The sequence below is a fragment of the Centropristis striata genome, chromosome 18 (assembly GCF_030273125.1).
Source record: "Centropristis striata isolate RG_2023a ecotype Rhode Island chromosome 18, C.striata_1.0, whole genome shotgun sequence".
NCBI lineage: Eukaryota > Metazoa > Chordata > Actinopteri > Perciformes > Serranidae > Centropristis > Centropristis striata.
The window spans coordinates 832,992-848,964 of NC_081534.1; the positions used below are offsets into that span (position 1 = coordinate 832,992).

The 15,973-nt window shown below is 34.1% G+C and overlaps 2 protein-coding genes across 5 annotated transcripts in view; both read right to left on the bottom strand.

The window, feature by feature from the left end:
• Positions 1 to 15,973, bottom strand: part of cnih3 (cornichon family AMPA receptor auxiliary protein 3) — a 386,093-nt gene that overhangs the window by 169,288 nt on the left and 200,832 nt on the right. The gene's annotated exons all lie outside the window — the stretch shown is intronic.
• Positions 424 to 15,281, bottom strand: tube1 (tubulin, epsilon 1). The gene is made up of 12 exons (XM_059356605.1): positions 15,148 to 15,281; positions 12,779 to 12,852; positions 11,508 to 11,560; positions 11,337 to 11,394; positions 10,610 to 10,725; positions 9,496 to 9,617; positions 8,054 to 8,241; positions 7,796 to 7,968; positions 6,739 to 6,879; positions 4,372 to 4,512; positions 1,603 to 1,777; positions 424 to 597 (listed from the first exon to the last, which is right to left on the bottom strand). Exons 1-12 carry the CDS (start codon positions 15,170 to 15,172, stop codon positions 439 to 441), a joined length of 1,425 nt encoding a protein of 474 aa, XP_059212588.1. The 5' UTR covers positions 15,173 to 15,281; the 3' UTR covers positions 424 to 438.

Below are 15,973 nucleotides of genomic sequence, written 5' to 3' on the forward strand. Positions count from 1 at the left end.
TCCAAACATTTTCAGCTCAGGATTCTCTGCTGCAGCACTTGAAGCGAGTTGCCTACCAGTCTGGGTGAAAATGAACATTTCTATTTGATCAAATAATCATCTAGTGATATTCTCAACAGCTTTAAATGATTCCTTGACCCAGAAAATGTAGATTTTGACACCAAGATTGACCTTCTGAGTGGCTTGGAAGATATAGCATTTCTCATAGACTTTATATGGGTGCCATCTCCGATCCACAATCTTGATGAAGTGGCTCCTACCAAAAATTGAAACCTATGATGATAGAGGGCATGTGGAAAAAATTGGTGCTTTTGTCCGGCGTGTCCCCTTTATTTAGCTAAGCCGCCTGACTAATAATAACCTTGGTGATTACAGGACATTAGCCTGACTAATTATGTTGGTGGGAATTATTACATTTGTGGGCGTTCCAGTGGAGCTTTATGTGGCGATGGCGAGTCTGGGCGCGTCAGGCACCAGGCTCCTCTTGGTGGCGTCCAGATGTTGGTACTCTTCTATCAGGGAGCTGAGAGAGCTGAGGGCCTCTGAGAAGAAGCTCTTCTCCATCCCTTCTACCTGCAGGTAGTGGTGAAGGTGAGCCTTAAGACAGAACAGAGCATGTTAATGTCAATCTAAAACATCCCTCTCATTCTTTATTTAGCTCTATAATGTCAACAACAACATGACAAAAGTCCACCACTAGTTACCAAAGCAGACAACTACAGTATATCTTCAATAATGTAATACCTCACCAACCCCCAAAGGTTTTCTATGGTCAGTAGCAAGGTTGTTATAGTTAATCAAATTAGGAATAATGATGCAAAAATGATCTTGTGAATCAAATCGCAATTTGAATACCAGCAAACATAAACATAAATGAATAAAATAATAGAAAAAATAGCAGAACTAACATATATGTTTCTAAATAGTTCAGCCCAAGGTTATTATAGTTAACGAAAACTAACAAAATAATGAAAACTAGAATTGAAAAAACATTTTCGTTGACTGAAAGAAAAATAAAAAAGGAGAGATTTTTAAAAAACGATAACTAACTGAAACTGTATTTTGTGGTTACAAAACTAATTAAAACTAACTAAAATTACAGTGAAAACGTCCTTAGTTTTCGTCTTTGTCAGCTTTTTTAGAGGTAAACCTTTTTGGTTGATATGAAATCTATTTCATCTATCTGGTTTTATGACTGAATAAACTTATTGGGGCTGAGATGGATCAGACAAAGGAAATAAAGGAAACATTTATTGTGACCTTATTGAATGTGGACCCAACAAATACCCCATTACAAAAAAACTACAACTAATAAAAACTAAACTAAAACTAAGCATTTTCCAAAACATAAAAACGAATTAAAACTAGCCAACTCACTCTAAAAACTCATTAAAACTAACTGAATTTGAAAACAAAAATTGACAACGAAACTAAAACTAAAACTAATGAAAAATCCCAAACTATTATAACCTTGGTCAGTAGTGGAGAGAAAACACTACTAATTGTTACATTTGGCAGGTTTACAGAGAAAATTGAGGGTTTTACTTGATAAAATCTTTGTTGAATCTTCTAATAATGGTCTGAAAAGAAAAGAACGTGCACCTTCTTCCTGTAGAGCTTGGTGAAGCTTTCTCTCAGCTCCATGAATGTTGGTTTGACGCAGGTGTTGTTGGCCAGAGCTAGCAGAGAGTGGCAGTGACCCACAGGAGGAACCGAACACAGACTCATCTTCCAGCCTTCCTGGTTCCACGAGACAAACGGCAGCTGAGGCTTCAGTCTGGAGGAAATGACAGAACAATTTCAAGAAAAGAAACAGGAAATTGAAAGGATTACAGCAGGGGGTGGGCAATTAATGTCCCCAAGGGGCCTCATGACCAACACCACGAAGGTTGCAGGGGCCGGACCAAAACTCTGAACTAAATTCTGCTCAATATTAATGTAATCGCTTTATAAAATACAGTAAATTATCTGGTTTTGAGCTGCTACTGATAGGAACACATGTTATGATAAGACTGTTAATGTGGAGTAAATCAAATATAGCAGTAAAAAGTAGTAAATACTCCAATCACTATATCACTTTAACATTTATTTTAAACACAACTGTAAATGACCTTTAGTAAGCTTCCTATTTATGTTTTTGTATTATATAGCTTGTTTTTCATGTTTGTACATCTTCAAGGTGTTTAACAATGTTGTGATGCTTTTATTTTGAAAAGGTGTCGACCAGTGTAAAACGGGTGCTTTAATTTTGAAAGGTAGTGACAGGAAATAACCGGTAGAACGGTTAAATGAAAAAACGAACGGTAAATAACAACGAGTGCGTAGTAGTTCATATAAAGTTGATATAAAGTATCAAAAGGCTTCTATAGTGGCTGACAGGAACAAGGTTTGTTAGAGTTTATTTTATTCTGTCATATATATTAGTGGCTATATTTGTTGTCTTAACTATAGTAAAAGTGCTTGTTAGCTCAAGTGCTAATGCTAATGTCTTTTTTGGTAATTTTGTGTCTTTTTTGGTAATTTTGTGTCTTCTTTGATCATTTTTTGGTAATTTTGTGTCTTTTTTGGTAATTTTGTGTCTTTTCTGGTCATTTTGTGTCTTTTTTGGTAATTTTGTGTCTTTTTTGATCATTTTGTGGTCATTTTGTGTCTTTTTTGGTCATTTTGTTTCCCTTTTTATGTAATTTTGTTTCTTTTTTGGGTGATCTGAACTGTGTGTTCAGTGAGTGGGGGTCGCGGACAACATGCATGTTAAATTGGGGGTCGCGACTCAAAAAGGTTGAGAACTACTGCCTTAGACAAACAAAAATATTGTAGATCTGAAATCGTCTGATTTTTTATAAATAACAAAAGAGCAGACCAAACTAACAACATTATATCCTGCAGTATATGTACAGTGATTATGTATGCCCTTTAAAGTCTTGTGGTGAGCAATATATCTCCTCCTCCCTTCCTTTCCTCCTCTTTTACAGCACGGTCACGCACTAATATGCGTTTCCCTCACAGCAGCTTCTGTTTCATGCCACATGAAAACAAGCTGAGCAGGAGAGCAGAGGCTGAATGGACCAGTCATGAATCACGCCGTCACGACTGAATGGGGCTTCTATATGGGAGTGGGAAGGTCATGTTTGGGCCTATTAGGGTGGAGCCTGTTGCCTAGTGCAGCTATTCTCAACCTTGGGGTCGGGACCCCAGTTGGGGTCGCAAGATGATTTCTGGGGGTCGCCAAATCATTTTGGAAGTCAGCTCTGTCTCCACTGTGTTAAAGTGTTCATGTGTTTTAGTCTTTTTGGTCATTTAATGTCTTTTTTTGGCCATTTTGTGTCTTTTTTTGGCCATTTTGTGTCTTTTTTTGGCCATTTTGTGTCTTTTCTGGTCATTTTGTGTCTTTCTTTGGTCATTTTGTGTCTTTTTTTGGTAATTTTGTGTCTTTTTTTTGGCCATTTTGTGTCTTTTCTGGTCATTTTGTGTCTTTTTTTTTGTAATTTTGTGTCTTTTCTGGTCATTTTGTGTCTTTTTTTTGGTAAATTTGTTCCCTTTTTTGATCATTTTGTGTCTTTTTTTAGTCATTTTGTGTCTTGTCTTTTTTGGTAATTTTGTTTCTTTTTTAGTCATTTTGTGTCTTTTTTTGGTAATTTTGTGTCTTTTTTTTAGTCAGTTTGTTTCCTTTTTTTGATCATTTTGTGTCTTTTTTTGGTCATTTTGTCTTTTCTGGTCATTTTGTGTCTTTTTTGGTCATTTTGTGTCTTTTTTGATCATTTTGTGTCTTTTTTTTGGTCATTTTGTGTCTTTTTTGGTCAATTTGTGTCTTTTTTGGTCAATTTGTGTCTTTTTTTAGTCATTTTGTGTCTTTTTTTTTTGGACGTTTTGTTTCTTTTTGGGGTCATTTTGTGTCTTTTTTCTGGTCATTTTGTGTCTTTTTTTGGTCATTTTATTTCTTTTTTTGGTCATTTTGTGTCTTTTTTCTGGTCATTTTGTGTCTTTTTTGGTCATTTTGTGTCTTTTTTGCTCATTTTGTGTCTTTTTTTGGTCATTTTGTGTCTTTTCTGGTCATTTTGTGTCTTTTTTCTGGTCAATTTGTGTCTTTTTTTGCTCATTTTGTGGTCAATTTGTTTCTTTTTTGGTCATTTTGTTTACTTTTTTTGCTCATTTTGTGTCTTTTTTGCTCATTTTGTGTCTTTTCTGATCATTTTGTGGTCAATTTGTGTCTTTTTTGCTCATTTTGTTTCCTTTTTTTGGTCATTTTGTTTCCTTTTTTTGGGTGATCTGAACTGTGCGTGTGAGATTGTGTTCAGTGAGCGGGGGTCGCGGACAACATACATGTTAAATTGGGGGTCGCGACTCAAAAAGGTTGAGAACTACTGGTCTAACCTCTCGATGTTCCTGCGGAGGTCGGACACCTGAACGTTGCCTCGGACCATGAGGGCGCAGGCCAGGTAGAGGCTGTGCTTGGGGTCGGCTCGGATCAGCTGGTGGTCTCTACTGAAGGCATCACTGAACATCTGATCCAGTCTAGAGGGGGCAGGAAAAAAAAACACTTAACACAATACTTCCACATATTACATGTACATCCTGACAAAATATCAGCACCAGAGCAAGACTTCTTCATGACGTTGCAACGTAAAAACGAAGCAGCATTGAGCCCTGCTGTCAGCTTTTTTTTTTAAGTTTCCAAGTCCAATTTAGAGGTTTTTCAAATTTTGTAGTTTGCATTCAGGATTTTTAGTGCAATATTTTGTCTTTGTTTTTGTGTGTGATTTTTGTCAATTTTTGTGTGTTTTATGTGTTTTTATGTATGCTTCTGTTATTTTTTTGTGTTTTTTGTAATTTTTTGGGTGGTTTTTGTAAAAATAAAGTATGTGTTTTTGTGTGTTTTAAGTGGGTTTTTATGTGGTTTTTTTGTGGAATTTTTTTTTTATGTGTTTACTGTGTGTTTTTATGTGGCATTTTTGTAAAAAAAAAATTTGTGTTTTCGGTGTGTTTTTCTGTAAAAAAAACCAACATGTTTTTTATGTGTGTTTTTGTAACTTTGTGTGTGTTTTTCTGTTTTCTTTGCGTGTTGAAAATGTTGATCCAGCAGAGGTTTTTCAAATTTTGCAGTTTGCATTCAGGATTTTTAATGCAATATTTTGTCTTTGTTTTTTTGTGTGATTTTTGTCAATTTTTGTGTGTTTTAAGTGTGTTTTTATATATGTTTTTGTCATTTTTTGAGTGGCTTATGTAAAAATGTTTTATGTGTTTTCGATGTGTTTTCGTGGGTTTTTTGTAAAAAAAAAAAAAAAAAAAAGTGTGTTTCGGTGGGTTTTTGTGTGTTTTAAGTGTTTTTATGTGGGGTTTTTTGTAAAAAAAAAAAAAAAATTATGTGTTTTCAGTGTGTTTTTTATGTGGGGTCTTTTGTTAAAAACATTGTGTTTTTTATGTGTTGTTTTTGTAATCTTGTGTGTCTTTTTGTATGTTGAAAATGTTGATCCAGTAAATCAAAATGAAAAAAATAATAATCAGGTTGTGCTGAAAACAATACCAACATGGCATGGTGAACACTTTTTAAGTCGTTGATACAGGCAGAAAGAAATGAAAAGGAGTCAAAAACCAACAAAATAGCCCCAAAGCGTCTCTATTTACCTGCTGCTATAGTAACTGTTTTGGCCCTGCAGGGATCTCAGACACAGTGATTTGGGGGCAAAGGGGGCAAAGCTGGAGAAAGACGGAGTTCTGTACCTTTTATTTACCTTTAGGCGAGATCTGTGGAGTGGGCAAGATATTTCTAGGCAACACCCTGCTCTGCTCCATATATACTCACCCCTGGGAGTAAAGCCACCACTGCTTCTGACCAATGAGCAGCTTCCTAGAGCACATGTGGTTAAAATATCTCACACAGGGCCTTTTTCATGGCAGTTGTTGGGGAGCAGGTGGGAAGGTAGCTGGGTGGAGGATCAAATGTTGTTTTTCCTGTCACAAGCCTGCAGCACTGAAGCTGCCACCACCCAACTTCATCAAATGAAAGCCAGCTTTGTGCTGTTTTGAAAATCAAATTTGCAGTTTGCATTCAGGATTTTTAATGCAATATTTTGTCTTTGTTTTTTTGTGTGATTTTTGTCAATTTTTGTGTGTTTTATGTGTTTTTATGTGTGTTTCTGTTTTTTTTTTTGTGTTTTTTTGTCATTTTTTGGGTGTTTTTTGTAAAAATAAAGTATGTGTTTTCGGTGTGTTTTTGTGTGTTTTAAGTGTGTTTTTATGTGGGTTTTTTGTAAAAAAAAAAAAAAGTATGTGTTTACTGTGTGTTTTTATGTGGCATTTTTGTAAAAAAAAAAAAAAAAGTATGTGTTTTGGTGTGTTTTTCTGTAAAAAAAAAAAAAACAGCAGTTTTTTATGTGTGTTTTTGTAACTTTGTGTGTGTTTTTCTGTTTTCTTTGTGTGCTGAAAATGTTGATCCAGTAAATCAAAATGAAAAAAATAATAATCAGGTCATATAGGTGAGGTTGTGCTGGAAACAATACCAAGTGTAAGTTTTTGCAGAGGTTTTTCAAATTTTGCAGTTTGCATTCAGGATTTTTAATGCAATATTTTGTCTTTGTTTTTTTGTGTGATTTTTGTCAATGTTTGTGTGTTTTATGTGTTTTTATGTATGTTTTTGTCATTTTTTGTGTGTGTTTTGTGTTTTTGGTAATTTTTTGAGTGGCTTTTGTACAATTTTTTATGTGTTTTGGATGTGTTTTTGTGGGTTTTTATGTGTATTACCTTCTGGTGGGAACACTGACGTCTGCCAGCGTGTAGAGAGGCGTGAGGCTGGGCACCAGGTAGTGCAGCCGAGGGAAGGGGACCAGGTTCATAGCGATCTCATTCAGGTCCATGTTGAGAGATCCCTCAAAGCGAGCCGAGCTGAAACAAAGGAACATAAGGGGACACATCAGTCATTTGATTTGGCAGGAAAGGGCATTTTTGTAACGACACACTTGCTATATAACAACGTTGTTATTACAAACAACAATGGCGGCTCTTAAAAAGGTTAGCGTAGATCAGGGGTCTCAAACTCAAATTACCTGGGGGCCGCTGGAGGCAGTATCCAAATAACCAAAAAAAGACACAAAATTACAACAACAAAAAAAGTCACAAAATGACAGAAAAAAAACGAAATTACTTAAGAAAGACACAAAATAATAAAAAAAAAGACTGAAAAAACACTTAATGACTTAAAAAAGACACAAAATGACCAAAAAATACACAGAATTACCAAAAAAGACACAAAATCATTTTAAAAAGACACAAAATGACACAAAAAAAGACACAAAATGACCAAAAAAGACTAAATTACTTAAAGAAGAAACAAAATGACCAAAAAGACACAAAATTATTAAAAAAAGGACACAAAATTACCCAAAAAGTAGTTAAAAGGGACCTTCCCCACACAACACGGTAAAGTACCATACCTATAAAACTCACATTAAACTTTCATATCAAGGTGGGGGCCACATAATATCATTATGAGGGCCGCAATTGGCCCGTGGGCCGCAGGTTTGAGACCCATGGCATAGATGCTGCAATAGTGTCAGTTATATCACAACTGGAAAAAATTTCTCCACTGAACGCAAAACAAAGAGAAAAGGTTTTTCTCTATTGGAAAAATGTTTTTGCTCTGTGACGGACCTAACATGTTTATTTTTATTATTATTTTTTTTTTTTTTTACATCTCCAAGCCTTTATTTCTTGCCTCCATAGGTAATCACTGGCTGAAGGGGGGCTTGAACCTGCGGAAATCTATGATCACTCCATATATAAGCAAATAGAAATACTATACCTGGTAATATTTAGCAACAGGTTAGCCACAATATTATTCATGGCATCAAAGGGCTTTTCTGCCCCACAGAGCCCGCCCTGCCCACAGATGATGGCGCTGTCTCTCTTGATGGCCGCCAGAGGCTTTCCACCCTGAGACATGTGATTAATCTGGTTCACAATGTCCACCAACGACTGGAGGAGGAGACAAACACTCGTTAATACTGATTATTACTATATGTACATTCTGCAGGAGGCGGGACTTTGCAGATACACGTACTTGGTTTTCAACAGGCAGGACACAGTCGGCGTGCTCTGTGAGGACCCTCATGGCCAGGACGCTGTTGTAGGGCGAGGTGATGACATCATCCTCTGCTGACGGATAGATGGAGGTGACGATTCGACAAACGTCAGGAAACTCCTCCTCCAGCAGGCTCAGCACTCTGGTCCCCAGGCCGGAGCCCGTACCTCAATTCATTGGAAAATGAGTGCATGTCATTTCTGCTGTGATCAAATATCTTTAATGTTGTCTAAACCAGCTGTTCTCAACCTTGGGGTCGGGACCCCAATTGGGGTCGCGAGATGATTTCTGGGGGTCGCCAAATCATTTTGGAAGTCAGCTCTGTGTGGGTTTTTGGTAATTTGTGGGGTTTTTTAGTCATTTTGTGTCTTTTTTGGTCATTTTGTGTCTGTTTTTGATCATTTTGTGGTCAATTTGTATCTTTTTTTGGTCATTTTGTTTCCTTTTTTTGGTCATTTTGTGTCTTTTTTTGATCATTTTGTGTCTTTTTTGGTAATTTTTTTCTTTTTTGGGTCATTTTGTGTCTTTTTTGGTCATTTTGTGTCTTTTTTTGGTCATTTTGTGTCTTTTTTTGGTCATTTTGTGTCTTTTCTGGTCATTTTGTTGTTGTTTTTTTTTTATCATTTTGTGGTCAATTTGTGTCTTTTTTTGGTCATTTTGTGTCTTTTCTGGTCATTTTAGTTTTATAACGTATTTTAACTGGCCAGCCAAATTGGTTATATGTAGATAATTAATATGACACTTATTTCTACATGTATTGATGTCATTTTTATGCTCAAAAATCATGATGATTTATTTGACCTTTGACCCCAAAAATGTAGTTACTAGTTACTACACTACTGCTTTTACATTTTGTTTTCAGTGAATAAACATTTTCAAATTGATTTAGTTATAAGTGTATTTAAAAGTGTTTAACAACTCTATTCAAAGATTTGTGTATTTTAGACTTAATATTATAAAGTAATGTTATATTTTAGTCTTAAATAAACTTATAATTTCTATGATTTTTATGTTTAAATTCGTATAGAGCAGACCGTGGTAAGTGCAATTACTGCTTGGTTTTGAGTTGGACTTTGTGTTTTTTATATAATTATTTCTCTGAAATAAAACAAAATTAAAATATAAAACTTTGTCACAAGATAAAACAGACATCAAGGAGTTCATTTTTAGTATTTTGACCAAAAATGCAGTTACTGCAGTTAGACTTTGTAGGGCAGTGTACATATAACCAGGTATTTGATTAACTCACATATATTCATGCTACAATGACGTTTTAACACAAAACACATCAATAATATCATAACATTATAACAATATCTACGGAGCACTGGCTACAAAATAAAGCATTTAATGCAGCATGGCTGAAAATCTGTGCAACGGTCATTTATAAAGGCAAACGTTTTCATGCATGGAGGCCTTACCTCCTCCCATAGAGTGAATGAGAAAGAAACACTGCAGACAGTCACAGTGTTCTGCTGCTTTCCTCAGCTTCTCCACGATCTGCTCTCTGTAGGCCGATCCGTAAGTCAGGTGTCCAACTGCCCTGAAGAACAAGAAGCATATACACTACCGGTCAAAAGTTTTAGAACAGCCCAATTTTTCCAGTTTTTTATTGAAATTCAAGCAGTTCAAGTCAAATGAACAGCTTGAAAGGGTACAAAGGTAAGTGGTGAACTGCCAGAGGTAAATAAAAAAAGGTAAGCTTAACCAAAACTGGAAAATAATGTACATTTCAGAATTATACAAGTAGGCCTTTTTCAGGGAACAAGAAATGGGTTAACAACTTAACTCTATGGAGTCTTGGGCTATTTTGTCCATTTCTGAATTCTTTTCATGTCTTTGTAAGTCATTTTGCGTCTTTTTTTGGTCGTTTTGTGTCTTTTTTTGGTCGTTTTGTGTCTTTTTTTAGTCATTTTGTGTCTTTTGGTGTCTTTTTTGGTCATTTTGCTTCTTTTTTTAGTCATTTTGTGTCTTTTGGTGTCTTTTTTTTGGTCATTTTTTGTCTTTTTTTAGTCATTTTGTGTCTTTTTTTTTTGTCATTTTGTGTCTTTGTGTCTTTTTTGTCATTTTGTGTCTTTTTTTGGTCATTTTGTGTCTTTTTTTTAGTCCTTTAGTCCAACATAAAATGTGATTTTGAATCTTTTTTGTACTTTCAAAACACTATCATGCTCAATAAAGAATTTTAAATGTTGCAAATGTGCATTCATTTCAGAGTACACTGAGACATTAAACTGCATCATTTTCAATTAAATTCTGGAAAAGTTGATGTGTTTCTAAAACTTTTGACCAGTAGTGTATATCGGGATATGACTTTTGGTCCATATCGCCCAGCCCTAGTCTGTATAAGACAGCAGGTTTTAATTCTTCCAGACAGGGGAAAAATAGTATTTAGAGCTTTCAGAAAATCACTGAATTCAGTTTCACTGACTAATACCCTGAACTCTGTGACGTAACAACTGTAAACCAGGTTTGTTATCAATAATAGGAGCCATGTGAGCTTATGAGTAGAGATCCTGTTGCTGCTTTGTCTCTCACCAGTTGTTTCCTGAACCCGACACGTCTGTGAGGAGCTGGGTGCTGTCGAACACTTCTCTCAGCGGGCCCTGCAGGATCTCATTCACCACACCTTCCTCCATGTCCACCAGCACAGCCTGGGGATTCAGATAAATGAGTGTGAGGCTAACCCGTATATTTAATTTCTATTATACTGTACACTGTAAATTGTAATAAGTTCACTTTACTTAAAAAAAGTTAGGAGACCGTTTGCCTCAAAATCTCCAAGTAAAGTAGCTAATTCATTTCAAGGTGTCACAGCTAAAAATAACTGTGTTTAGACAACTCAGATAATGGCAGTAAACCTGAGTAAAGTTAACTCAAAATCACTAGTTAGGTTACTTACTTACGCTCTGAATTTGGAGTTCCCTCAACAATGTATTTGTGTTCAGAACAAAAAAGTTTGTTTTCCATTCAAACTGTTGTCTTTTGTCTCTTCGTTTCAATAACTTATCACTTTTGGTTCAGCTTACTTCAACATATCAAGGCAATCGGTTTCCTGATATTTTGCTAGTAATGTGAACACTTAAATTTGTAAGGATAACTTATTTTTATGAGTACTGCCTAATTAAGATAACTCACAAGTTTAAGTAGTTAAAATTGACATGTTATAGTCAACCTAACTAATGATTTTGAGTTCACTATACTCAAGTTTACTGCCATTATCTGAGCTGTCTAAACACAGTTATTTTTAGCTGTGACACCTTACCCTGGCCTTTAGACGCTGGATTCTCCCACCAACAGTGTCTGCTCCCCCGTCTCTTCCTCTAGAAAAGAAAAACAAATATAACAGGACTTTGACTACAATTGGGTATAAACATTATGGAGGCACATGTCTCAACCCATGTAGCAGTTATTGAATGAAAGCAAGTGTGATTACCTGGAGTCCTCATTTCGAAAAAAGCTACTGAGGGCCTCATCATACAATCCTTTCTAAATAGGGGGAAAACACAGAATATTAGAGAGTTATTACAAGTTGTTGTAGGTGATGAACATGTCTGTTTTTATAAGGTGAGGCCAGAATAACAATGGGTTTACCTAAAAGAATCAATCAGGTTTATTTCACCATAGTTTTTAATGTAGTTGCGTCTCCAGCTCTCAGCAGTTTAAGATTATTATTATAACTATAAATTTAAAAACAAATTTAAATACCTATTACAGTTAATTTAGTAAAATTACAATGCTATCTTACCTGAAAAAAACAAAGGCCAAAACACGACATATAATAAGTTGCAAAAAAATGGAATAATCTATCAAATCATGCATTGTAAGGGTTAAACTGATTCAACAAATATATCAATAATATATTTTTTTCAAGCCCTAACCAGGGCAAAGCATTTTCGGTTGGAAAAAAAGACTTAAAAACAGAGCACTGTGCCATCAATGTCTGATTTATTCAACTTTGGAACTGATAAACACAAACAAAATTCAAACATTTGAAAAAAAACAACTATTTCAAACATTTTAAATGTTAATAATCCATGACTAAATGTATTGCAAATATTTCTCATCACTAAAATGTAGTGATTTGAATATCTTTTTTTTATTACAACAGATCGTTATATCCATTTTTCCTTTTATATTTTATGAAGAACATTTTTTTGTATTATTACATCAAGTTTACACACATGGGTCAAAAATGACCTTGTGCATTAGAAGCATAGTGATACAAAAAGTGATTCACTAAATTAACTATTTGAGTATATGTGTAACTGTGTTTGTCTTATTTTGAAGGTTTAACTTTAAAAGAGTTGTTAAAACCACCAGATTACATTGGAAAATCACATATTTTAACATTTGAGACTTATTAGAGCCACCAAATAATAATTTCCATTGGAAAAACACCAATTTAACAAAATAGGATAGTTAATATTTGTGTTTTCTTTGTCAGGTTTTAAATTGGTTTGAAGTGTAGTGATACAAAAAGGGTTTTTATTTCAAAAGTAAGAAATGAAAATGAAAAATTAGGACGTATGATAATCAAAAACAAGTTATTTGAGGAAAACCTGGAATACTGAATGATGAAATTGATTTATTGCGGATCACTTTAGACCCATGTTGTGCATCAAAGGGTTAATGAGTGTAACGTTTTATTAAATTCAGTCCCTTTGGTGCATTGTGTGTTGCGTGTGTGTGTATATTAGCACTTACTTTATTGACATGGGCATGTTCTCGCAGGGCAAGATCCCAAAACCTGCAGCCGACCTGGTTACCACACTGACCCACTGAAAGAGTTAAATTCACATACATGTATTAATCTTTGTATTAACCCTTTATTTTATACAGTCTATGGTATTAATGCAGGGGTCTCAAACTGAAATTACCTGGGGGCCGCTGGAGGCAGTATCACAATGACCAAAAAAAGACACAAAATGACAAAAAAAAAAGACGCAAAATGACCAAAAAGACACAAAATTACTATAAAAAAAGACACAAAATGACCAAAAAAAAGGCACAAAATTACTAAAAACAAGACTTAAATGACTAAAAAAGACAAAATTACAAAAAAAAACACAAAAAGACACAAAATTACTACAAACAAAAAAAACACAAAATGACAGAAAAAAAACTAAATTACTTAAACAGAGACACAAAATGACCAAAAAAGACACAAAATTACAAAAAAGACACAAAATGACAGAAAAAAACTAAATTACTTTAAAAAGACATAAAATGACCAAATTACAAAAAAAAATACTAAAAAAAAAGACACAAAATTACTTAAAAAAAGACACAAAATGACCAAAAAATACACAGAATTACCCAAAAAGACACAAAATTATTTTAAAAAGACACAAAATGACCAAAAAAAGACTCAAAATGACCAAAAAAAGACTCATAATTATCAAAAAAAGACACAAAATGACCAAAAAAAGTAATTAAAGGGACCTTCCACACACAACACGGTAAAGTGCCATTCATATAAAACTCACATTAAACTTTCATATCAAGGTGGGGGCCACAAAATATCATCACGAGGTCCACAATTGGCCCGCGGGCCGCGAGTTCGAGACCCATGTATTAATGTGTCCATGTGTCAACCCTTTGTTACATCAACTCAACAACTGGGTGATTCTCATGAAGCCAGTCTAAGTTCTGTCTGTGAAGATTATAAGGACATACTTTATTACTAAATATATTTCACTTTTATATGGATGAACAATATAGCCATAATGAGGCACAATTCATTATTTTTTGTGTAAAAATAATATTTTCTATATTTTTAAACATATTTTTGATTCACAAATTCATTTCCGTAATGCGTCCAGATAATAAACTTTACAAAAATAAATATAAATTAGTTTAAAAAGTGTAATTTAACAGAATATAATCAAACATAATGGTTCAAAATTGTATAATGAACAAAATCTGAATAAAATTGATGAGAAAAAATTGTTAGATGTTACAGTAATGATAGAATTGTTTGCATTAAAATAGGTGTACATTTTAATAAAAATATATTTTGGTGATGCCAGCTACTTTTGAGCATATTTAAGTGCTTGCCAAAGAAAAGAAAAAAAACTTTTCTTGTTTGTTTTTAATTTAAAAATGTGTTAAGGTAATGAATTTTGCTCAGTGTCTCTAAAAATGTTAGAAAATACATTAATATTTTTAAAAATAGATTATAAATTCATATTAAACAGTGACTTTAGATTATATATGTTATAAAGGGTCAAATAAAATATGTATTCAATGCTCTTGGATTTTTGCTATGAGCTGTACCAAGTTCATGAGAATCACCCAACTGAGAACCAGTGGCGGAAAGTAACAAAGTACATTTACTCAAGTACTCTACTTAAGTACAATTTTGACTTACTTGTACTTTACTTGAGTATTTCCATTTTATGTAACTTTATACTTGTACTCCACTACATTTTAGAGGCAAATATTGTACTTTTTACTCCACTACATTAAGCTGACAGCTTTAGTTAATTTACAGGTCGAGATTTAACATAAAAAAATACATTTAAAGTGATTTAACTTGTTGTTTTTTAATTAAACCTTGTAATAGTATATTAAATAGTTAAAACGATCCCTAACTTGATCAAATTACATTTGATTACTTGTGCTGCTTACATAAATACATCATAATATTAATCCAATAATATACTTGATATATATAAAACACTCTGAGTGGGTCCATTCTGCATAACGTGTACTTTTACTTATAATACTTTAAGTACATTTTGATGCTGATCATTTTTTACTTTTACTTCAGTAAGTTTTGAATGCAGGACTTTTACTTGTAGTGGAGTCATTTCACAGTGTGGTATTAGTACTTTTACTGCAGTAAGAGATCTGAATACTTCTCCCACCACTGCCGAGAACTGAGGCTAAAACCTTTTAACATCTTTTAACGGAGCTACTAGGTTACTTACAATATTATAACACATATAATGACAGCTAAGCTAGCTGTTAGCTTCACATATAATGACAGCTAAGCTAAGCTAGCTGTTAGCTTCTGTCTGGATGCTATCGTTAACGTCTGTTCAATGAGCTGCTCTCTAGTTTTAACTCACCTTGGACAACAACTGACTGTGTCATGGCAGCAGGCCCCGTTATAACGCGGAGTTAAGTCATTCTTTTTGTTAACATTGGTCCATATCTGTTAAATAAACCCAGTTATTGTAAAAGTATTTTGAAAGCTTTTCTTGTCTCGCGCCACCATTATGTATTGTCGAGCGCTGATGACGTATCACCATGGAAACGCAATAACCGCCAATAACGCTTCTTCTTCTTCTTCTTCTTCTTCTTCTTCTTCTTCTTCTTCTTCTTCTTTTCAATTCAATTCAATTCAATTGGCTTTATTGGCATGACGTAACAATGTATATATTGCCAAAGCAAGCATCAGAATAAAAGATAACAAGATAAGGAAAGCAATATTTACAATAAATTATTATAATTCTGTTCTTCTTCTTCTTCTTCTTCTTCTTCTTCTTCTTCTTCTTCTTCTTCTTCGGGGTTTTATGGCAGTTGGCATCCTTGTGTTGCATTACTGCCTCCTTCAGGATTTAAATAGGCATTACTTCTTCTTCTTGTTTTTTAATCAGTCTATGCTGCCTTACAAAGTCTAACTGCGGTAACTACGCAAAAGGTAAACTGAGAAAAACGTATTTAAAGTTTTTATGTTTATTTTATTTATTTATTTATTTTTTAAAAACATTTTTTAACTGGCCAGCCAAATGGGTTATATGTAGATAAGTGATATGACACTTCTTTCTACATGTATTGATGATGTATTTTTTATGCTCAAAAATCATGATGATTTATTTGACCTTTGACCCCAAAACATAGTTACTGCATTGTTGTGAAAGGTTCTAATAGTAATGCAGAAACAGAGTGCAA

Coding starts and splice junctions, on each gene's coding strand:
- tube1 (XM_059356605.1), bottom strand. CDS start 15,172: ATGACACAGTCAGTTGTTGTCCAAG. Junction 12,853..15,147: donor ACAGTCAGTTGTTGTCCAAG/GTGAGTTAAAAC, acceptor TAACTCTTTCAG/TGGGTCAGTGTGGTAACCAG. Junction 9,618..10,609: donor TCGGGTTCAGGAAACAACTG/GTGAGAGACAAA, acceptor CTTGTTCTTCAG/GGCAGTTGGACACCTGACTT.